Source organism: Podospora bellae-mahoneyi, chromosome 5, assembly GCF_035222275.1.
Source record: "Podospora bellae-mahoneyi strain CBS 112042 chromosome 5, whole genome shotgun sequence".
In the NCBI taxonomy this organism is placed as follows: Eukaryota; Fungi; Ascomycota; class Sordariomycetes; order Sordariales; family Podosporaceae; genus Podospora; species Podospora bellae-mahoneyi.
The window spans coordinates 2,420,185-2,442,570 of record NC_085884.1 but is presented as its reverse complement, the minus strand read 5'-3'; the positions used below and the strand labels follow the sequence as shown (position 1 = coordinate 2,442,570).

General features: G+C 51.4%; 6 protein-coding genes and 1 non-coding gene across 7 annotated transcripts; 4 read left to right on the top strand and 3 right to left on the bottom strand.

Moving 5' to 3' along the window:
• Positions 1-5,771: 5,771 nt before the first annotated feature.
• QC761_0080990 lies at positions 5,772-5,842 on the bottom strand. Its single transcript has one exon. It is a non-coding gene; the product is annotated as a tRNA-Gly (tRNA).
• A 243-nt stretch (positions 5,843-6,085) lies between these two features.
• On the bottom strand, positions 6,086-7,027 carry QC761_512000 (uncharacterized protein; the record flags this gene model as incomplete). Its single annotated transcript, XM_062880369.1, has 1 exon — positions 6,086-7,027. The coding sequence occupies one exon, from the start codon at positions 7,025-7,027 to the stop codon at positions 6,086-6,088; it is 942 nt and encodes a 313-aa protein (XP_062731074.1).
• A 2,271-nt stretch (positions 7,028-9,298) lies between these two features.
• On the bottom strand, positions 9,299-11,426 carry QC761_511990 (uncharacterized protein). The gene is made up of 5 exons (XM_062880368.1): positions 11,205-11,426; positions 10,945-11,137; positions 10,757-10,880; positions 10,196-10,702; positions 9,299-10,144 (listed from the first exon to the last, which is right to left on the bottom strand). Exons 1-5 carry the CDS (start codon positions 11,401-11,403, stop codon positions 9,434-9,436), a joined length of 1,734 nt encoding a protein of 577 aa, XP_062731073.1. The 5' UTR covers positions 11,404-11,426; the 3' UTR covers positions 9,299-9,433.
• Positions 11,427-12,131: 705 nt separating this feature from the next.
• QC761_511980 (uncharacterized protein) lies at positions 12,132-14,486 on the top strand (the record flags this gene model as incomplete). The annotated part of the gene is made up of 2 exons (XM_062880367.1): positions 12,132-12,520; positions 12,586-14,486. The coding sequence occupies exons 1-2, from the start codon at positions 12,457-12,459 to the stop codon at positions 14,484-14,486; spliced, it is 1,965 nt and encodes a 654-aa protein (XP_062731072.1). The 5' UTR covers positions 12,132-12,456.
• Positions 14,487-15,154: 668 nt separating this feature from the next.
• QC761_511970 (uncharacterized protein) lies at positions 15,155-17,293 on the top strand (the record flags this gene model as incomplete). Its single annotated transcript, XM_062880366.1, has 2 exons — positions 15,155-15,669; positions 15,727-17,293. The coding sequence occupies 2 exons, from the start codon at positions 15,155-15,157 to the stop codon at positions 17,291-17,293; spliced, it is 2,082 nt and encodes a 693-aa protein (XP_062731071.1).
• A 721-nt stretch (positions 17,294-18,014) lies between these two features.
• On the top strand, positions 18,015-20,029 carry PTR2_2 (peptide transporter ptr2; the record flags this gene model as incomplete). Its single annotated transcript, XM_062880365.1, has 7 exons — positions 18,015-18,025; positions 18,079-18,344; positions 18,397-18,577; positions 18,641-18,898; positions 18,951-19,090; positions 19,143-19,329; positions 19,378-20,029. 7 exons carry the CDS (start codon positions 18,015-18,017, stop codon positions 20,027-20,029), a joined length of 1,695 nt encoding a protein of 564 aa, XP_062731070.1.
• Positions 20,030-20,288: 259 nt separating this feature from the next.
• Positions 20,289-21,510, top strand: QC761_511950 (uncharacterized protein; the record flags this gene model as incomplete). Its single annotated transcript, XM_062880364.1, has 2 exons — positions 20,289-20,388; positions 20,600-21,510. The coding sequence occupies 2 exons, from the start codon at positions 20,289-20,291 to the stop codon at positions 21,508-21,510; spliced, it is 1,011 nt and encodes a 336-aa protein (XP_062731069.1).
• Positions 21,511-22,386: the final 876 nt, after the last annotated feature.

The window sequence follows — 22,386 nt, the reverse complement described above, 5'->3', positions numbered from 1 at the left end:
TGAGTTGCGTTTCTCCGCACCTGCTTCTCCGTTGCTGACATTCCAAAACAGCCCTGGCTGGGGCAGTGGCCAAGAACTGGGGCCGGTCAACTTTGGACATCCTGACTGATGATGACGAGGGGATGACTCTCCGCGGTCAACTGATGGTCCTCTTTGATTCCAAACAAAACACGCGACATGATAAAGACGATGCCTATAGAATGGCCAAGAGCAAAGCGGATGCAGCGCTTATGACGCTTCAGATGGCGGCTAGTGATGCAGAGGAAGAGACCAAAGACATTATCGTCGTCTTGACGAAAGTATGTAATATTTGCTGAGTTCCATTGTTTGGTTCAAAGGCTGAATCAACCCTCACAGTAGCTTCGCGATGACACCAAGCCCTTCATCAGCGACCTCAACAACCTGATCAACAAGTACTCGACAACCCCTTTCAAGCACAAGGACAAAGAGTTCAAAGGCTACATGGCCTTCCTCAGCCCTAACTACACCGACGCGGTGGAAAGGTTCAAGGACAGCCTCGGGGATTGCAACAACAGGTACAACGACTGTAGATGGCCAAGGGTGCCACCGTCGGTGTGGGCCTCACCTTCAGTTGAATCCCTATCTGTGGCTGGGCCGCCCTAGGGCCCGCAGCAGACAATACTGACGACATGCTTGAAGACTGGGGGAGCATGTTGACGGAATTCGAAGCGCTCAAGAAAGGCAACAAGGACGAGGCCATGCTAGTTGACCCGGTCACCAAGATGGTCTTCCAGTTCAAGGACGTCGACCAGAAGACCAAGCTTGCCTTTGATTCCGCCAGTAAGCTCAAAAGGATGTTGCAGAGTCAGCCGAGTCATATGATGACATCAGGGACACCCTCGGTAGCTTGGAAATTGGTCCTTCGGGCACCGATGCTGAGAGCCGGAGAGAGTTCATCGACAACTACATAATTATCCTCGCCGAGAAGGTGAAGGCTTTGCACCATGCTAGTGTGAACTTTTTGGAAGCTTTCCATAGTGAGGACAGGACCGCATTTCGGCAGTGATGGAAAGGGACTTTCAACCGCAAAGGGGCATAGAGCGTTGTCTCAGGGCTGAAAAGTCAATGCAATTCAGGATAAGCACAGTAAGTAGTAACTCAAACAAAATTGACAACCTTACAATATGTGCTACTTGGTGGTAGTACTGAACAATGAACCGTGTTGATGCCATCCAGCATTCTCTTGTCAGGGGTAGTGCTATTTCATGGCGCCCAACCAAGGGCGCGTCAACAAATCCGCAGTCGACAGTCGATCAGCTGGGCTGATCTTCATGATAGTCTTGAGAAAGGATGCAAAGTCTTTCCTGTCGTCATCCCTCACTCCAGCATGAACAATTCTGATTCCAGTGGTGGCCTGCCCAGCAGGCCTATCCCCATGGCTTTGCCCTTGATCTTCCCTTCGTTGTCAAATATCTCCTAAACAGTCCTTTGATCTCCTTTTTCTAGAAGCTCCTTCGGAAAGGGCCCAAATAGATCCATAATTTCGGTAATATGAGCCTTAAACTCGTAATGGTAATTAGGCAGTACCCTACCCAAAAATATGCGAACGGCGGGGTAAAGCTTAAGTAGAAGAGCCTTGAGATTCCGCTAATTAACTATTGCATCCCACAGGGCCTTATTAAGAACCTTTGGGGCCCGTAGGGCTATCCGGTAAATATTTTAATAAGGTACTTCGTCGTTTAGCTAGCCACCCCCTAGTCTCCTAAAGTAACATTAAACTATACAATATTTCTGGAATGCTTTTCGCCAAATTAAAAATAACGAAGTTCGATGGACTAAATAAGCATGTATTTTTCTTCGTTTCCATCTTATTTAAAGATCGGGGCTTCGACGAAATAGCTGGACTCTGTCTGGGAAGTATTACGAATTTTAACAAAGATATTATCGGGCTTAATATCTTTGAAATAATTAACTATATATCTCTCGTAGTTAGTAGTATAAGTACTTACCAGTATATATAATAATGCAGTTATAGGTATAGTTAAGGGCTAGCACTAGCTGGATTGTGAAACGATGATAACGACGTAAGGGAGTTAGTTATCTTTGAACTGGGCGCCGAAGCTGCTCAAAGGCTCCCCTTATGAGCTCGAAAACGAGATAGACGTGAGTTCCGCTGGGGCCTTGACACTTAAAATCATCCACAAGGGGGCATATGTAGGCCGAGCCCATATCCTCTTTATCTCCATCATCGCGCAGGTATTTGAGGATCTCTCTCTCAAAGATAGGGTGGTCTTCAGCAAAACAATGTGCACCCAATACCTTGAGAGCACGATACCCATCTTCGCCATCCTCTCTGAAATGTCGCCTGCAGGTTAGTGTTGGTCTTGGTGTCTTGAAATATGTTGGGTTGTGAGTGATGACTCACGCTTCTGTCAAATCCCTGACAGCCTAGACGGTCGAGTACAACCCGTAGCCGATTTTACTCAACACCTTGTATTTCTCGGAATAGATATCGCCAATGCACACGGGGTGAAACCCGCCTGGTCTATACGAGCCTTTACCCTCTTCACTATCACTTTTAGCAGGGGACCAAGTCAGGATGGTATCTGTAGGAGTGGCATGACCATCGCCAGCGGTGATGGTGGCCATGATGAAACGTTGTTGGGGAAAAGGTGGTGGTGGGTTGCCGGTTCAGGAACTGGGAAGAGGGGGCGGGCGGCATTTGCCCAACTGCTGAGTCAGCGTGCACACACTACAATGGATTTGAGGCATAACATTCAACATGTGATACTGCCTGGCAAAGAAATCCATCCAAACAACCGTTCCATGCTTGTGCAACTATCTCCCAGTCCACACGAGATGTCCTCACCCTATACAAGTTCCGAGCTATCCCCTTCCCAATCGAAATTTCCATAGTCCGGAAGACCAGCATCAAAATAGCGATGGTCGATACCGGCGAGCAAACTCGACTGCACAACTTTAAGCATCCACCCAAGAAGCTGCAGAATAAGGTATCTTGTACTTGCCTACTGCGAACTCTTTATAGGGCCGAAGCGCTCTAATCCGCCCATGTACCGGCCTGTTTGGCGTAGCCTATGAATGATAGGGTTGGCGCCTTGCTGCGATTTCGTATTCGTTGAAGAGTTCCATCTCGGCTTCGGTTCTTCAATGTGATAGATCTTGATGTCCTTCACATCTGAAATCTCATCAATTTCATCACTGAGACTTTGCTCCCTTGAACTTTCATCTTCATCAACAACGGTTGGATTGGGCACGGGATGGTTTGTTTCCCACTCATCCAAGGCACCGATACCCCCAGAGTTCAACTCCCACAGCATGTCCGTCGCCCTGGCGGAGTCGGACACCGTGACGGCATTGAGTCTGACCTTTTCAGCTTCGTGCTGCTTCTCGTAGATCAACCTGCCGATGTCAAGCCCGTTCTTGAAAGCATCATCCAACTCCTTGTGCTCCTTCATCTTTTGATAACTCTCGTAGATACCGTGCGCCGCGTTCAAACCCATCTTTAGCGCTGTGGCTGCGAAGGGAATGAGATCTAGCGCCGTGCCTAGTACGATGACTTCCGCCTTGCGGGCGAGCTTGCCTGAGTATTTGTTCCACCAACCTTTCAACAAACCCTCTTCCTTCAACTTTTTCTCGACCAATTCCGGAAGGCATTGATATTCTCTATCGTGTCTAGATTGCCCACTAACTCGTCTAGAATCACTCGCCGGTTCATGTTAACGTCTGGTTGATCCCTTGTGATGCTTGCCTTATCTTGTGGCTTCCCTGGTGATGCCTGATTCTTCTTGCGACTGGTCCCTTTAGGATCAACCCAGTTGACAGGATCGTTCCCCGCATACGCGTGAAGATTAGGGCCATCGATCGTTCCGGCAGGGTCCGCAGACGTCCAACAACCGAGCCAGGGGCAGTAGTACCGCTTCCCACAGCGATACAGCCCAGTCTCTCTGTCATGCTCGTAGCGGGCACCTCAACGTAGACTGCCGAGTAGACGACGCTGCCAAAGGGAGAGTATTCCTCATACGATACAAGATTGGCTTCGTCATCAAGCTCGAGGCTGTCTTCGTTTCGGAACCGTGCCAGAGGTTTTTGTTGATTGCTTCCCGTCTCCACCAGCGCCAGAGTGTCGTCGCCTGTGACCTGAGCAATCCAAAGCTCAGTCCGTGACACAACGAGCCTAATGTCTTGCGTGGGTTGAGGGCTGTTTCGATTCTCTTTATCTACCTTGCGTACTCATTGTCACGAATAGCCAACAAGAAAACACAAGGCACGCGGCCGTATTCCGGCCACGTGGATACACCCAAGCCAATCATCTATACATAGAACAAGACTAATTACCTAGGCAATGCCACTCAACAAAACACTGCTTACATACACACTCATCTACGCATATTAGACCACCGCCTCACAAGATTCCACTGCTCCTTGTGATTCAAGACATCCCCGCTGATCAAGTCTGCCTGAGCAAAAACGACCGTTTGTGGCGGATGGTAAAGCACATCGCAAACACGTCTATCAGAACGGGGACGATGATACAGCAGCCGAACCATACCCGGTCTTCCGTTGTTGGAAAAGCCAAGTGGATGAATGAAAGGGTGGATATATCTAGGCCCATCAGTTGAGGTTTGCGAGTTGGCAAAGTGCTCAAAGTTCCTGAAGAGATGGGGATAGGGAATATATCCTGGGGATCCCTCTGTAATATGGGTAGACTCGGAGGGGGCAACGCGGAGCTGGTCTTGAACAATCGTGGCCGGGATGTGCAAGTATAGGGAATGGTCAGCAAGGTGCGGACAGTGGTACTAAACAGAAGAGTTAGAAAGTATGTCGAGAGCATTACGTGGGCGACTTTTTACCACTTGTCCAATGTCAATGAGCTCACACCATTGAGTCTTTTGCATTAACTCAGGCCCATGCAGCCAGATACAACCAATTGGCCACTTATACTCATCAAAGCTGTTGGCTACGATAGCATAAGTTCTTGTTGAGTCAAATGCCAGGAAATTATTGACGGGAGTTGGGCCCTCGCCAGCGAGGTTGTCGTTGGTGCTGTCCATCCTGTAAATAATATTTAAAGATGTCTCGAGACAGCTGAATAAGAATCGGCTGGCCGCAGCAAAACCCGGTGGCGGTACAGGTTAGATATGCTACAGAGATTGATTTGTGCGACTGGTTTTGGAGTAGAACTTTTCACTTCATTATATACTCTCGTCCCCTTCAGGCAGCTCCACTCACATGGTCTTGTCATGGCGCCTTTCCCACATGAGCTACAACATGCCAGACATGTAAACCCCTAGCGCACTAACCACATGGTTCAGAAAGAGTCTTCCAGACAAAACCATATGGGTGTCAGGCGCTCTCTCCAATTCCCTATTCAAAACACAAAAGCATTGTTCCTACACAAACCCCAATCAACAACCAGCAAAGCTAGCAATGCAACTGAATGCCGAATTCGAAACCGAGCTCGAGCTACTTCCAAGAAGGGCGCGGCATAATACTTTACAGTTCGAAGAACATCCAGAAGAATGACCTGTCGGCTTTCTCAACCCTCAACAGTAGATAGGTTCAGGGGTTCTGGTAGCCAGGAGGCTCAGAGTCAGGGGCTCAGGGGCATGTCATGGTCCGTGCACAAGGACAAAACAGTGGAACAGAGGCAGGGGACCAACTTGCTTTGTCCTTCTAAAACTCTTCAACCTATTCTAGTTCTATGTTAAGTTACGATGCTCGTACCATCTGATTCGCCAGTCCTGTGATGAAGTCAATTTCTGGGCTAACCAGCATCCAATCATCAAACAGCATCAGTGGTTTAGTGGTAAAATCCATCGTTGCCATCGATGGGCCCCGTGTTCGATTCACGGCTGATGCATGCGTTTTGCTGGATCTATCAAAACATAGCCTTCTTCTCAGGCGATAATTGAATTTTTTTCTTGCTAATAAACTATTATTCGCCCATCAGAATTCGCCATGAGGTAGCTACAGTCCTCCAAGACAAAGTCGCACCACCACAACCCTCAACCGCTACCTTTTCCCCATAGTCAATGATACAACAACAGCCTCGCATGCTCATCGTTACACCAAACATACCTTCCACCCCTTCATTTCGACCTTCTCACTCATTCAACACCCCCGCTCTAAGCGGCACCAACCCCCAAACCCTCCAAAACTCCCTCGAGTCATAACACCTCCCCAGCATTTCCATCCCCCTCGGCAGCGCCCTCACTCCCTCCTCTTCCATCAACTCCCTCACCCACCTCCCCTGCTCCCTCACCTCACCACCCTCTCCCTCTGCCCACCCTGCCAACAGCGCCCACCAATCATAAACAAAGCCATCAGTCAACATCCACCTCTCCCCCTTACCCCCTCCATTATCCCACTTGTCCTCCTCATTAGTGACAATCTTGACCACCGCCCGGGCAATATCCTCCCCATGAATCATATGCAGGCTTGTCTTCCACTTGATCGCCTCCTTGGTAGCAGCCACTCTCCCAATCCAATTAACTGGCTTCCTCTTCCCTCCCCACAGCCCACTCAAGTTGAGCACGCACCCTCCCAATTCAAGAAGCTCCTTCTCAGCGATCACCCTGGGGTTGGCCTCATTAATGGGGGAATGCCGATTCACCCAGGGATCACCTCCCTTCTTCTCCGCCAACTCCCTCTCCACCCTCTCCTTATCCGCCGCAGCAGTAGTGCGACCCGCACCCCAAATACCCGTTGAGCCAAGCTGGATGAACCGGGCTTTTTGAGAGGCGGAGGAAGAGTGGGATTGATGTGCGGAATTGTACATCTCGATCAATTTCTTGGAGGGGCCATTGCCGGTGAGGGGGAAAGTGATCAGGACGTATTTCGCTGCTGGGAGGGCGGCAATCGCGGAGCGGAGCTCCTCTTCTGGTGTGTTGGCTGGGTCGAACTTGAAGCGGATTGTCGGGACGCCCGAGACGGTTCGGCCGGTTGTGGTGGTGGCGGCGAAGGGGATGGAGGAGGTGGTGAGGCGGGGGATAAGGAAGGTGGATGTCCAGCCTGCGCCAAGGATGAGGACGGTGAGCTGTTCCATTGGTGTGGTGAGGTTGTGAGAATTTGTTGACAATGAGTGAGCGAATCAGCGACTGAGTGTAGGCATTGAGGTGTAATTAGAGCTGTCTTGAATTACTCGAAGGGAAATTCTGAGAAGAAAATCCTTGAGCGAAAGTATTTGAGTGCTTTCTCACGTTGATCGGTGGCTCTTGTATCGATTATCTGTCTGGAGCGGGAATGCAGCGATCGGGAGCATGGTGGGGGCCGCTGCAAAAGCTGGGCCGGGCGGGGAGGAAGTAGCGAAGTGGAGCTTTTAGGGTTAACAGCGGCAACCGTAAAATAAGCTGAGCCACATATCGGCCGTATCGCTGGAATCATTGTAAAAAGCCGATGGAAGGAGCTCATTGGTATGAGCACACTCGAGCGGGAAACCGTTGTTGGCCGCCGCGGACCGAGGCGAAGGCAACTTCTACGGGTGCAACACACCTGATTCAAGGGTTAAGGCCGAAGCTGAAAGTAGGGCTTAGCGGAAACCCGAGACTTGGTCACAAAGAGCTTGTCAACAAATACACAAAGACATTTTGTCAGAATATGATACCGCTCTCTACCACATTGTTGGGTGAGGGACAAAAAGACGGGGAAATAGGTACTTGGGAAGGAGCTCAACTACAATTAGATGGGCTGGACAGACAAGACCTTAATCTGCCAACACCCGGCTTTACACTTCTGATGTCCTTACCTTGGTCATAAAAAACCAGTGGTACCTGCACGTCACAGATCTATCTTCAGCAAAACCAATGGTTCAAAAACAACAGACACACCAGCCATGAACCACCCTTGGCCCGTGCATACCCCTTAACCCCTGAATCCATTGTTGACGTTCTCTTAAAGTGACAACTCAGAATTGCCACAGCTTTGTCTTCATGATTCCCAGGCCACAACTTGTTGCAGGACGAGCCTAAGTCTGATGTTCAATCAAAGGTGCCCTTAGAAGCGAGTTGGGCGATTCTGAAGTATAAGCCGTGGTCGTTACGGAGCTTGATCGTCGTCATATCTGAGAAAGTTTGCTTATATCTACGATCATTGAGATTTACACCCAATGATACGCCTTGCTCAATCGAGGCTCGAAGAACATTGAAGCACCAAATGCTCTTGTGTCCTGTGATTTGGCACGGAACATAAGACGTCAAGTCGCTTCAACAAAGACCCCATAGCCGATGGCTCTGGGGCAGTTGGGTCTGTATTCGAAGCTGGAACATACCTGACGGCGTCTTCGTGAAGTTGAACGAACAAGGCGTGAGGCAATATAGTTGAAGGCCTCATTCTGAAACGGCTACCAGAATACAGTTTGAAGATGAGTAGACCTACCGAGCGTTATATATGAAAACCAGTTGTTCTGCTTTGGGTCAATAGTAATCTGCTCATTCACCGCAATCGCATTGCATACTTAACATTCTCCGCTTTGTAAAGCACATCATGTCCTTGCATCCATTTGCTAATCATCTTCCGGACGGTAGACTTACTCCAGATTCGACGTCAACAGAAACAACAACTTCCACCCAACTTGGCCCAGTGGTAAGTATATGGCCATCACTACAGATATTTCCGTAGAGGCGGGCAGTATTATCGCTTCGCCGGATTGATTTGTGGCATCATGTTAACGTTGCTATGGTACCACTCCGAAGGCCTTAGCACTAAAAGTCCCCCGAAATATATCCTGCGTTCTATTGTTCAACTGCAGCTCGACAATGCCCCTGGCAGTATGACCAAATACACGCGTATTCGGTCCCCCAACTGCAAGTATTTCTATCCCCACGACTTTAAGAATGAGGCTGAGAACATCTCTGACCTCACTGTTGATAAGCCCTTTTGCAGCTTTCCGCTTATAGTTAACAAGCCTGGCTTTGAACGCAAGAAGAAGCCCGGTTGTGTTCGAGTTCTTTGTCATTATGAAGGCTTGATAATCGACACAAGTAAATTAGACGTCATCTATCATGACCCAATGCATCGAACCCCAAGCAGAAGGTTTGATCTGTTTTCAAAATCGACAATCATTAATGAGCATATATTAGAAGAGGAAGAAAAACAGCCTATCGTCAGCCCGTGGCTCACTGGGACCTGAGACTTTGAGTGTAATATCCCCATCAACCCTAGTCTTTTCCTAGCCCACCATGCTGGTCGCTTGGTTTGTTGGGGATACTGTCGAATAGCATGTCTTGTTTCTTTCGTTGTTATAGAGAAGTTAGCATTCAGGGTAAATAGATCTCATGCTCAAAAACACCACCCACGCAGTGGACAGAATAGTGGAGACTGAAATTCGAAAGAAAGGCTTTAAAATATGAGTAACAGGCCCTCGAAGATAGTTGATAGACCTTAAGGGATACCTATTTAATGGGCGTCAAGAAATATCTTACACTCAAGGACTGATTACCTATGTACTCCCCCGCTAATCTACCCCATCCCAGACATCATCACCATAGCCCCTCCTTCTTAGCCACGCTTCCAACACTCCCCACCCCCCATCTACACAAAAGACTTCTCTCTTCTTGCCAACCTTCTTGCTGGCCCCTCTGAGCATAGAAGCCGCCATCTTTCCAGAGTCCCCATCCAAACAAACGACAAGTGTTTGTCTGTCATCATCTTCCTCTTGGTGATCCAACACGCCAGTCTCTTTGAACGCGGCATTCATTTCCTTCCACCTCTCATAAACAGCCTGCGGATCCCCATAAAAGTCATCCTTTGTCACTGATAATGGAATATTCACCGCATTTCTCAGATGGGATTTGACAAACTCCGCTCTCGGCCTTACATCGATGACCTTCCCCATCGAAGAATGCTGTGACTCAACACTGGTCGTGGTAGCGACACTGTACACCGATGATGATGGTGATGCCGTCGAGAATATCGTCGAGGCAGACTCCGAGACATCTGACACCGCACCTGGTGAACAGTCCCCGAATATCCCCTCAATTGGTTGCTGTTGCTGCTTGTATGTTCTTGATGTTCGCGTCGTTGTGCAGGCGCAAGAAGAGGGCACCATGCATAGCATCTCCCCATCATACTTCTCACCGCCCTCCCCAACCAACATGTCGACTGTCTGCTCTGGCGCAAGGAACCATCTTTCGTCATAGGGGTCTTGGTCCACCTCTAACAAGCACTGTTCCCTTGTCAGTCATTACTCCTCTTCCCTTTTCTGGGTGATACATACCTGATTTCTGATCCCCGGAAACTCCTTTTCGCCTAGCTTTTGATAATACAACTCCATATACTGATACGGCAAATCCGCACACAAAAACACACAGTTCACCTCCCCATTTTCCTCCCTCTTCAATCCGTCGGTACCATTTTCTGTCAGCCACTCCAGTAGTCCATGAAGTGCCTCCCCTGATGACGGCCCGCAGATAATCCCGTATCTACTCAGCCTCATACTCATCCTGAAGGAATCTTCCGACTTGACACTAACAAACTCGTCAATCGTCTCCCTCCACGGAAAAGGGCTTGACTCAAACCCAGGGAAATGTCTCGGCCCTGGTGTTGGGTCTCCAAAGACGTTGCAAACACCAACAACTTTGATATCAGACGACAAACGAGATTTGAGATATCGCCCTGTGCCGGTGATGCAGCCCCCTGTCCCAATAGTAGAGCAGAGCACCGACAAAGAGGGGAGTTGCAGCGCAAGCTGAGGGGCGGTGTGGTTGTAGTGCGATTGCCAGTTCTGTCTCATTGTCAGTCCTGCCCAAACTCAACCAAAGCAAAGACCTTGACTCACAGCATCATTATCATACTGCCCCAAATAACACACCTCCTCCTGTTCCCTCGCCTTCCTCCTCAATCTCGCCATAATCCCTTTGGGGTCTGACGGCTCCTGTTGTGCCAACCCTCCATACAACGATCTATTCCCTCTTGTCAGTTTCCTCCCCAAAACCACCACGGGCACCCTCAAGAAGGAAAACTTACATCCCCACCCCAAAGAACCTCAAAACCCTCAAGCTCTCCCTCGTCTTCTTATTCGTCACCCAAGCCTCAACCCCCTCATGACCCCACAACGCCCGCCCAATAACCCCCATGCTGAGCACCGTGCTCCCTGAACTCGCTTCAACAATCCGTTTGGCGGTGGGGGCTTTGGGTGAGGTTTTGAGCATTTCTAGGGCTGTCCCAAACAACACACGTCAGTGGGAATACTACCTATCAAGGATGCGAGAACAGGGTAAACAAACCAGGAAGAGACTTGACATTCTGCGCCGGCAGCGCTGTCAACATCTTTGCATAAATCCTCACGCCATCCTTGCGGAAGGGGTTCAACGCGGCAGGTAACTCGACTAGTGGCAACGGCGGGTTTTGCTCGGGGTCGAAGTAATGAGACAACGAGTCCGGGCCGGAGAAGACGTTTAGGGGGTTGGGGTTTGTGTATGCCATGTTGAAGGCTTGTTAGGGAAAAGTACAAAATGGAATCCAAACGATAGTGATAGTGTTCAGGGTCTGGAAAGCAAGGTGAGCAAAGGTGAACTACCCAACTTTGAGCACCTCACAGATGTAAATAAATTCCCCTCCCTCTCCCGTCACCAAGCTACCCGGAACATGGCCTGTCTACTTCCTACCCACACACCATTCCCAGCACTTGACACATGGGTTCCCATCACGCCGGAACATCACCCTCTGGGCAAGTCTTACCCCCTTGTCTCTCCCTCTCGGCAAGGTGATCACCCACGTCCTACCTACCAAGGTTCCTACCACCCATCCCGCAAGGTACCTACCCCAAATTCCCCTGCCGGGGAACCAAACATGTTACTCCCGCAAACTTGCTCTGATCTTGCGCACCTTGGTAAACATGATTGATCCCCGGCCGCGGTGTAATGTCGCCATTGAACAGCATGCCGAACATCCTGCGCACCTTGTCGACCTTCCCCAGTGCAATGTCACCGAAACACAGGTGATCAGCGGGGCCACCCACACCCCCAGTCTCATTCAAAGAGAAGCGTGGAGCAGCAACCGCGCAGGTGTGCTTACCACTCGCTGTGGGAATTCCCTTTCATGTAGGTACCTACCATGTACCAACCCCCAAATGGACACCTGTCAACATCACAAAACCCCCATATTTCACATCCAGCCCGCTGTCAGTATTATTCTGCATGATACAACTTGCATAAAACCATCACAATTCGTTTACATCCTCCCACGCTTTCCCGCCTACCTGGAACTTCTCCCCTACCCACTCCCGTTTCATTTGACTTACCTAAGACAAGACTTTCCCCTCGGTCTTGTCCAACCCTCATCTAAACACCACTCAACATACCATACCTTTCCCGGGCCCGGCTGACTTCCTCCGAATCATCGTCTGCAGTGCGACATATTTTCCCCAGACTTTCACGGCCTATTAAAACCGGCCTGCAGAATTGCCCTGTTTCACGGCATCAATACCATCAACACAGGCCTACCACCTACCTTAGCACCGAGGTTCCTACGCTCAACATGACGTCCGCCAATCCTTGGGGCTATGCCTCGATCACCCTCTCCCCAGAAAGAACAGTACACGGTACTTACCCACCCTCTAACCTCACCCTTCATTACCGATGTACCAATGCTTACTCTCCCGTCCAGCAACGATTTCCCTTTGCACCAATCTCACCACCAACCAAAAACCCACCAACAACACCATCCCAGAAACCTGGGCCTTGGACCTCACCTTCACACGCTCCGCAGAAGCTCAACCATCAACCCCCATCCAAATCAACCTCCAGCAAGACACATCTCCCTGGAAGACTCTCCTCCAGCAAACCCTCTCACCCCCCACTCCCCTTCTCACCATCCGCTTCCTCTTCACCTCCACCCCCGGCTACATCACCCGCTCAGACCTCATCCCCCTCCGCTTCGAGTGCCTCCCCGGCCTCCTCTCCGCCCACACCTTCCTCACCCCACTTCAGCACGTCACACCCATCACTTCCCAATCCCTCACCCCCAGCAACCTCCCCCAAATCCTCTCTTCTTCTCTCGGAGCCCTTGTACTGTCCAATGACTACAGCCCCACGGTCCTCAACAAAGAGACAAACAACAGATTGGGATTGCCCTTCCTCCTCCCCTCACCCTCCACCCGAAAAAGAATCGCCTGGGTCCAAGGCCGCGAAGATATCGACTGCATCGAGCGAGCTCTAAACGCCGCTCAAGCGTTAGGTATCTCCCTCGTCATCATTGACGAAAAAGGTCATTGGTTGCAAGATCCGACTTCGCCGTGGGCACATCTAAGAGAGGACTTCATCGAGGCAGACGTCGCTCCCAATGAGGATTTTCCTCAACGCATTGTGGATGCCGTGAAGGGATACCCCAAACCAATCAACGGCATCGTCACCATCAGCGACGTCCGCCTCGCCGGAGTAGCCAAGGCGTGCGAGATTTTGGGTCTGCCGACTGAGTCCCCCGAGGCATATAAAATCGCCGCTGATAAAGGCCGGACAAGACTCCTCGAGACGGTAGGAGCAGAGGAGAGTTTTGTCTTGAGGCATAAAGATGATCTCGAGGGGGTGTTGGCCCAAAACGTGGAACTGAAATTCCCAATGGTGGTCAAGCCCGTTATCGGATGGAGTTCAGATTGCGTGACCAAGGTCAAGAATGTGGATGAGTTGAGGGTTGCAGTCAAAAAAGCATCAGACAGACACGCCGACTCCCCAAAACCAAGCACAGCCGTGGTGGTAGAACCATACGTCGCCGGGCCAGAAGTAGACGCCAACTTTGTCATGCTCAAAGGGGATATCGTCTTTGCCGATATCAACGATGACTTCCCCAGCCCGGCAGACTCTGCCAATGCCGGCTTGAGGGAAAACTTCCAAGAGACGCAAAATGTCCTCCCCTCTGCCCTCCCCAAACACGAACTGGAGGCTCTCCAAGACCAACTCAGAGCAACGCTTGTCAGGCAGGGATTCAAATCCGGTGTCTTCCACTGCGAGGCCCGGGTGCGGAATTCGAGCGTCAAATACCAAGACGTTGGAAACGGGATCCTCGACTTGGTTCCGGCAAACAACCAAAATAGTACAGACGGAGCCACAGTCCCGGAAGTGTACCTCCATGAGGTCAACGCCCGACCACCGGGATACCTCGAGTCGGTAGCGGTGCAGCTGACGCATGGCGTCGACTACTATGCGCTCCGCATGTTGCTCGCGCTTGGTGATGCAGAGGAGGCTCGCTTCCGCGCGCTGTCGCACCCGTTCCGCAACGGCCCGCAGTTCCACCTCTCGGTTATGATCATTCAGCAGACGCGCAGAGGCATCATGAGGTCAGCTGACGCTGCCAAAGAGTTTCTGGAGAAACATCCTGATGTTCGGGAGAATGTGGTGGACTACTACACGCGCAAGAAGGGGGGTGATGTCCTCGAGGGTCCGGATGCGGCCTCGCTCTGGTGGATTGCCTTCTTCTCGGTTGTCTCTCGGACTTCGCGCAGGGATTTGTTGGAGAGGGTGGCTTTCATTGAAAAGAACTTTGACTATGAGTTCGACCCCCTTGATGATTAAAACTCGCTCATCCTGACAGGTGTCGGTGTAGCTGAAAGGCTAAACCTAAACATGGGCAAAGATAAGGTAACTCTTGAGTAGTGTGGATAGTGTCTTCATCGTAACCACAAAAGAAAAGATCTGGACAACAGTTGAACTGCAATATCCCCCCCCTGTCTGTCAGTGATGGCTATGCCAAGAAAACACTCACCCAGCCAGTCAGAAGCGAGCAGTTGTGAGCAGGTTTCGGGGGTTACATGCGCCACCAGTGAGCAAGTTTCGGCATCTGAGCAAATTTGCCGTATAATATCAATAAACAAGGGGCCCCGCAAGCATCAGCAGCAAGCCACAACACGCCGTGACTGAATCTTCCTGGCTCGAGACCTCGACAGAAGTCCCAAGATGGGTAGCGAGGAGGTGCCAACTAAATTCCCCAGAAACCGGCATCGCGGGCTGCGACCCAAGCCGGTTGGTTCACATATCCCTGTGCTTTGGCGAGTGCTCGGGGCGGAAGCCGATACTAATACAACGTCGAGAATCCTGTGCTTCCATGCTGGGAGAACGTGTTGGGCCCGTAATCTTTTTGTCTGATCAAGTCGCCCTTGTCCCTGGCTTTGTGCCTTTCCAGCTGGCTCGCATCTCTCTTTCATGTCGAATTCGAGTCAAGGTCCTTCAGCAACGGTACCAAAATGAGAGGCCTTCTCACAGCAGCAGGGCTGGCGGCCCTCAACGTCCCAGCACAAGCCCTTATTGGATATGGCATCACCATGTACGATCCCTCCTGCGGCTTCGGTTGCTACGACTCGGTCTCGGGTTTTATGCTGGAGTGCTCGGTGATGGACCATGGACCGGTGGGCGCTCACAGTCACGGTGCTGGAGGCCCAACATCACCAGAATGCCGTGCCGGGGACGATTATTTCCTGACGACACTGGCATACTGCATGAACACCACCTGCGATGCCTCGACCCCAAGATGGAAGTTGGAGAAATTTTGGTCCGAGCAGGCCACCGGCACCAAGACGGTTGCGGCGAAGTGGTCATACATCGAAGCTCTGGCACAAATCAAGGAGCCCCCCACAGACCAGTATGGCGAGGATGATCATCACCTCACCCGAACAGTGCTCTTGGATCCCGAAACCGTCAAGGCCAACACCTTGACTCGAGAATACTTTGAGCAAGCCGAAACGATCCACTCTCAATATGGGTAGGTAAAATCCGCAGGCCGTGATGCTGTCCACGCCACTGACAACGACCCCTCTAGACTCATTCTCTTGATCGTGGGCTTTGGCACACCAGTGGTCATCTCCATGTTCACCAGGCTGCCATACATGAGCACCCTGTCAGACAAGCTGAAGCCATACCTGGTCTATCCCTCGGTCATCGGAACATACCACGTACGGCCCCTGCCCTACCTCCTCGGGAACGCTGCAACAGTCGGCCAGTCGCTGTACGTCATCATGTTTGCGGCGCTGAACATCGCCATGGCGGCAGCAGGCTACAAGTCTGTTCAGCCCAACGCTTGGTTCGCGAACGAATGGCAGGAAGTAATGGGATACTTTTCCGCCAGAACCGGTGTCCTAGCTTTTGCTTTGACGCCTCTTGTCATCCTGCTTTCTGGCCGCAACAACATTCTCCTCTGGGCGACCAACTGGTCTCACTCGACCTTTATGGTCCTCCACCGGTGGGTGGCCCGGATCTACGCTGCCCAGGTCATCATCCACTCGGTTGCTGAATTGGTCTTGTACATCGACATGGAATCCTACGAAGCCGAATTCAAGACGGAGTACTGGGCCTGGGGTATTGTGGCCACAGTCTTTGCCTGTGCCATGTTGGTCTTTAGCTCGCTCTTTTTCAGACGGTGGTCGTACGAGTTGTTCCTCGTTGGTCACATCATCATGGCCGTCTTTGTGATTGTCGGCAGCTGGTACCACGTCGAGTTCTTGTTCCAGCGCAGGTGGGGATACGAGTTTTGGCTGTATGCCGCCTGCGCTGTCTGGTTCTTTGACCGTATGATCCGGGTCTTCCGCGTTCTCAAGAACGGACCCAGACGGGCGGTTGTCACAGAAGTGTCTGAGGATATTGTGCGGGTTGATGTCAAGGGCATCCGGTGGACAGCTGCGCCTGGTCTTCACACCTATGCCTACTTTCCAGCCCTGAGCCCATGGAGACCATGGGAGAACCACCCGTTCTCCATCCTGCCCACGGCTCTTCTCCAGTCCAAGCGGGATGCTTCCTTGTCCGGAGCTGCTTCGGGCAGTGACACGCGGAGCACCGCTGATGTCGAGAAATCAGGCGGCGTCACCAGCACCAGCACACCGCAAAGAGACGACCAAGCACTTGGCGGGGCTCCTGGAACGGGCATCACACTCTACGTCCGCAAGTCCAAGGGTTTGACTAAGCTGCTTGCCAACCACAACTCCCTCCTCACACTCTTGGACGGCCCATACCCAGACAACCCGACAGATGGGGTGCTCAAGTCGGACAGACTCCTGCTGATCGCCGGAGGAGTCGGAATCACGGGTGTGCTGCCGTACATTGCAAGGCACACTAACGTCAAAATTTGCTGGAGCGTCAAGGCTTCGGCCGAGGGCTTGGTGCGGGACCTGGAGGGTCCGTTGTCCAGAGTGGCTGAGAAGGACGTCAGAGTTGGCAGCAGACTGGACGTGGCGGCGCTGTTGGCCGAGGAGGAGCGGACGGGGTGGAGCAGAGTCGGAGTGGTCGTGTGTGGGCCCGGGGGACTTTGCGACGACACTCGGGCGTTGGTGACAGCCAAGGCGCGGACCGGGCCGACTGTCTGGGAGCTCGAGGTGGACGCGTTCTCTTGGTAGGCTCGGCAATGGTGGCCTTTGCGGAGGGCGTGTTCCGTGGTTTCTGTATATGCATTTCCAAAATGTCATAATGTTGTTTACATGACTGTTCGATTCCTTTCGATGACTCGCCTCTGCCAGTGAATAGAGTGCTTTCCCTTGGCAGAGATTTTGTTGGAATCGCGATGTTGAAGTTGGACGTTGAAATCGAATTGTGGGGGCCCAAGAGAGAGCGGCAGATGGAGGGGTGCTTGATTGGTTAGCCACAGTCTGCCTACACTTCTAACTTCACTTGTTCTCGCTGAAAGCTGGTGGGCGACGACAGGGGTCTAACTTTCTCAACTTGCACATCAACGGACATGGAAATGCCGTGATTCTTCCTTCATCTTCTGCATGTCTTCGGCTGCTCATCTCTTCAGCGAGCATTTGAGCAAGTTTCGCTGAGCACCCCCGGAACCCCCAAAGATGCCAAGAGTCCAGGCCTGGTCACGTTGCAGGGACGCGCTGCATCTCGCATTACCAGGATCTCGATTGGCTCAACGATCTTCGAGTCGACACCTTGAGGGTTAGCACGTTGAGGGTTACTGGAGTGGGTGGCCCATCATGGCTACCTACGTACACCGACCGCCCTTTGTGGGTTCGCTCTCTGTAATGTTGGCAGTGGTGAGGGGAGCTTCTGTCTGATATCTCAGTGTGCAGCAAGCAACATCAATACCTTACCTGATACCAACCACACCTCAATATGGATTCGGAGTATGTGTTGTCCCTATTCATCTCACCGAAACGCACTGACTGACTCTTGGCAGAAAACAACCCCCAATTGCTGTTCAGGAGACTGAAAAGCCAGTATTCCAGGCCAAAGACTTGGAGAAACAGCCACCAACAGAAGATCCCATTGAGACATCAAAGTCGGACACAACGCAGGATGACAGCATTTTCCCTCGAGATGCCACTGAAGACGAGATAGCAACACTGCCCAAAATCACCGACAAGATCCCCTTTGCCGCCTGGGCTGTCATTGTTGCTGGAGCCGGTGAACGCTTTACATACTTTGGTCTCATTGCACCATGGCGTAAGTCTTTAAAGTCTCACAGACGCACCACACAAAGCTGACAAAGGCCCAGAAAACTACATGCAATACCCTCAAGGCAAAGAACCGGTCCCGGGAGCTCTTGGACTGGGTCAAGCAACAGCCGTCAACATCTCCAATGCTTTTTTTCTGTTCTCATTCCTGACACCAATGCTCTTTGCGTTGATATCCGACATATGGCTAGGTAGATACAAAACTCTACTTCTGGGTCTAGTGTATGTTGACGCTTCTTTGATTGAACGCCACAAAAAAAAACACCTTTGCTGACCTGAACCCAGATGCTATCTTGCAGGCTGTGTAGTCTTCATTGGCACTTCAATTCCTTCGGCTCTGGAACAAGGAGCAGGTGTTGGAGGGTTGGCTGCAGCACTGATCTTGACTGGGCTAGGAGCTGGCTCCGTCAAAGCAACCTATGTCCCCTTCCTGGGTGATCAGTACATGCAGGCCAAGCCTCAGGTGATCCGTCAGAAGAACGGCAACTTGGTGGTCGTGGATGGGCCGCGGACTCTGCAATTCATCTACAACGCTTATTACTGGTTAGTTCTCCCACTCTTCAGTTGCCCTTGCAACTTCATCTGACTCTCCCAGGTTCACCAACATTGCCTCCTTGAGTTCCATACCAGTCACCTTTATCGAGTGGCACCATGAGTTTTGGTCAGCGTACCTTCTGGCTACTGTTACACTTTGCATATCGATAGCTTTGTTTCTTTTGTGGTCCAAGAAGCTCGGTATGTTCATCTCTGACCTGAAACAACTGACATAAGCTGACAACAAAGATAGTCAAGGTCAAACCACAAGGAAATGTCTTGCCCAAGGCTGTAAGAGTCCTTGTCTGTGCTTCAAAGAACGGATTCGAGCTGGAGCACACAAAACCATCCTATCAAAAGACCCACCACGGCAAAGAGGTTCCATGGACAGATAGCTTTGTGGAAGAAATGCGCCGCGGCATGATTGCCTGCAGGGTGATGTATGTTTGACCTCTGATCTCATGATCCAAGTGTTAACACGAAATCAGCTTCTTCCTCGTCATCTTCTACCTCTGCATCGCCCAAATGTACAACAACCTCGTCTCCCAAGCCGGCCAGATGCTTCTCTCCGGTGTCCCCAACGACATGATCCAAGCCTTCTCTGGCGTGGCTTGCATCATCTTTGGGCCAATCATGCAAGGCCTCTACGAGTTTCTCGCTCGCCGCAAGATTCCATTCGGCCCCATTGCTCGCATCACGACGTCGTTCATCTTCTGCGGAGCTTCCATGGCTTACGCTGCTGGAGTTCAGAAGTTGATCTATTCTGCCGGGCCCTGCTATGACCATCCCTACAACTGCCCCGAGTCCGAAGGAGGTCGGCAGCCCAACAATGTCAGTGTGTGGGTGCAGCTGCCGGTCTACATCCTGCTTGCCATTGCAGAGATCTTGGGCTTTGTCACTGCATTCGAGTACGCCTACAGCAAGGCCCCAAGGGAGATGAAGACTGTTGTCCAAGCCTTGACGCAGCTCACTGCTGGAGTGGCCAGTCTTTTGGGAATGGCTATCAGCCCGGCGTCTAAAGATCCGAACATGGTGATTGTGTACTCGTGTCTGGCGGGAGCTATGGGGGTGTCTGCGGTGGCGTTCCTGTGGCGGTTCCGCCGCTATGACAAGATTGATGCGTCGTTGAATCAGTTCTAGTTCTCAACTTCTGCTTCAAGATGGCTAGAATTTTCTCGACATAATACATCCTGCTCTCTATACCTACACCTTCACATTGCGACTGTTATCCAACCTAATTCCGTTCCGGTATCTGTCAAGTACGACGATGAAGCCTATGACCAATGCCTAGAACCCCCACTGAACATTCTCGGGACCCAGCACTCCGTCAGTGATATTCGGTAAAGGTCGATGCAGACTGCAAGGAAACACGACGTACCCGAGCAGCGGTAACTTGCTCATGCAACCTGTAACTTGCTCACCAGCGAGGGGCTGGCTTGGCTTCCCACCCTCCGAACAGGGGGGTCCGATCTGCAGTCCACCCCTCCTGGAAGTACCTCGTAGGTACCCTTCGTGATACCACCTGGCAGGTACGCACCTTGATGGCTGGTCGCAGAGGTGTTGACCATGGACTCCATTGATATACCAGATCTTCTCTCGTGATGTTCACTGTGACGACAACACACGTACAACACCTTGACTTGTCCAGCAGAATTTCAATCTCATCACTGATCCGATCACCTCGGCCCTTGACTCAGAAACGAGAATCAGCTGTGAAGCAGTTTCCCCCCCAACACCTCTCCATCACCACTCTCAATATCATTGCCACCATCACCACCACCAAAATGACCACCACAACCACCACCATCCCAACCCTCACAGCCCACACCCACGCCAAATCCCAATACATCACCACCTCCTCCCGCCTCGCCGCCCGCCTCTCAATCCACAACTACAACACGCACCCCCAATCCTGGTTCCAATTCGCCCAAACCTTCATCCCCAAAAGCGGCTCCATCCTCGAAGTCGGCGCCGGCACAGGCGCCCTCTGGTCCCCCCCCGCCATCTCCTCCCCCTCCCAACTCTCCTCAGTCACCTCCCTCACACTAACCGACTTCTCCCCCGCCATGGTAGCAACCCTCAACTCCAACCGTGACATCGCCGCCCTTGAATCCATCCTTCCCAATGTCAAAATCCAGCAATGCGACGCCACTTCCCTCCCATTTCCCGACTCTGAATTCGACACCGTCGTAGCAAACCACATGCTCTACCACGTCGACAACCCGATCGCTGCTCTCCAAGAATTCAAACGTGTCCTCAAAAATGGGGGACGGCTAGTCGTGGCGTTGAACGGACTTGATCATCTCAAGGAACTTTTTGAGATTGGGGGGATGGTAGGGAGGGGGAGTACCATTGCTGGGTTGGCGAAGATAACTGCTGAGAATGCACTCGAGCAGATCGAGGGGGCAGGGTTTGAGGGGGTGGAGAGGGAGAGGTTTCCTGGGGAGTTTAGACTGCCGGGGGTGGAGCCCGTGTTGGAGTATTTGGATAGTGTTGGGGAGACGGACATGGAGGAGGGGAAGAGGGACACAGTGAAAAGGGTTGTTGGGGAGAGGTTGGATGAGGGGGGGGGTTTCAGGGTGGAGAAGAATATGGTTGTTTTTGTTGGGAGGAAGCCGTAGGGGTTTGTGGTTGATGCGAGTTGTCATTCTCCCTCATTGGTGTACCTATACCTAGACGCATCTAAAATTCAACCTCAAACAACTTTTCCCTTTTTCCCAACGAACCAGCCCGAATAAGACCTGCCCTGATGTCTTGTCTTCAAATTATTGCCGTCCACCATCACCTCCCCCTTCTATGAGTTGCACTCAAGGCTCACTCTCTTTGCGACCTGGAAACACTGATGCGGTGGACAAAGCGGGTGAGTTTACTCCATGTCTGGCGGAAGAAGGCTCTGGGCCTGCCAGATGGCCCACTGGGCGATGATGGCAAAGTCGATTTTAAGAGGGCGTCGCCGCTGATGTTGCCAGGTGATATGCTTTCCAACTCAAGACCCCAATAAGGGAGATGGGACGGGCGCTAAGGCTATAATCTGAATTCGTCGGTGCGGGGGAAGGATTATTCCGAATAGTGTACAGGGTCATATTGGTTTGATGACGGTTGCAGTGTCGATGTAAAATACAATCTTGCAGACAGTAAGATTTATTTCACAGCTACCTACATATGGACCTTATATACCTTCAGTGGTCTTCCATGATGACTCTCGTTGTTGTTCTCTAAGCTGAGAGAAGGTCCTTAAATATGACGAGTCAACCGCCGGCATTCTCTCTCAAACCATTTATGAGAACTGTTTCCCGTCATTTACCATCAGATAAGAGGACTGGTCTGCCTAATAAAGTCTCTCAACTCCTTGTCATCGAGAATAAAGCTCCAGTCCAAGCTGGCCCAATAACCCTCTTGGGCGATGATGTTTTCCGTTCTGAGAAAGAAAGCATTTAAACCATGGACCCCATTATTCCCCGACCTACTGCTCAACCGTCCCCGTTGGTTCATTTGGA

Coding starts and splice junctions, on each gene's coding strand:
- QC761_511990 (XM_062880368.1), bottom strand. CDS start 11,403: ATGGCATACACAAACCCCAACCCCCTAAACGTCTTCTCCGGCCCGGAC. Junction 11,138..11,204: donor GAATGTCAAGTCTCTTCCTG/GTTTGTTTACCC, acceptor TGTTTGGGACAG/CCCTAGAAATGCTCAAAACC. Junction 10,703..10,756: donor GGCAGTATGATAATGATGCT/GTGAGTCAAGGT, acceptor ACAATGAGACAG/AACTGGCAATCGCACTACAA.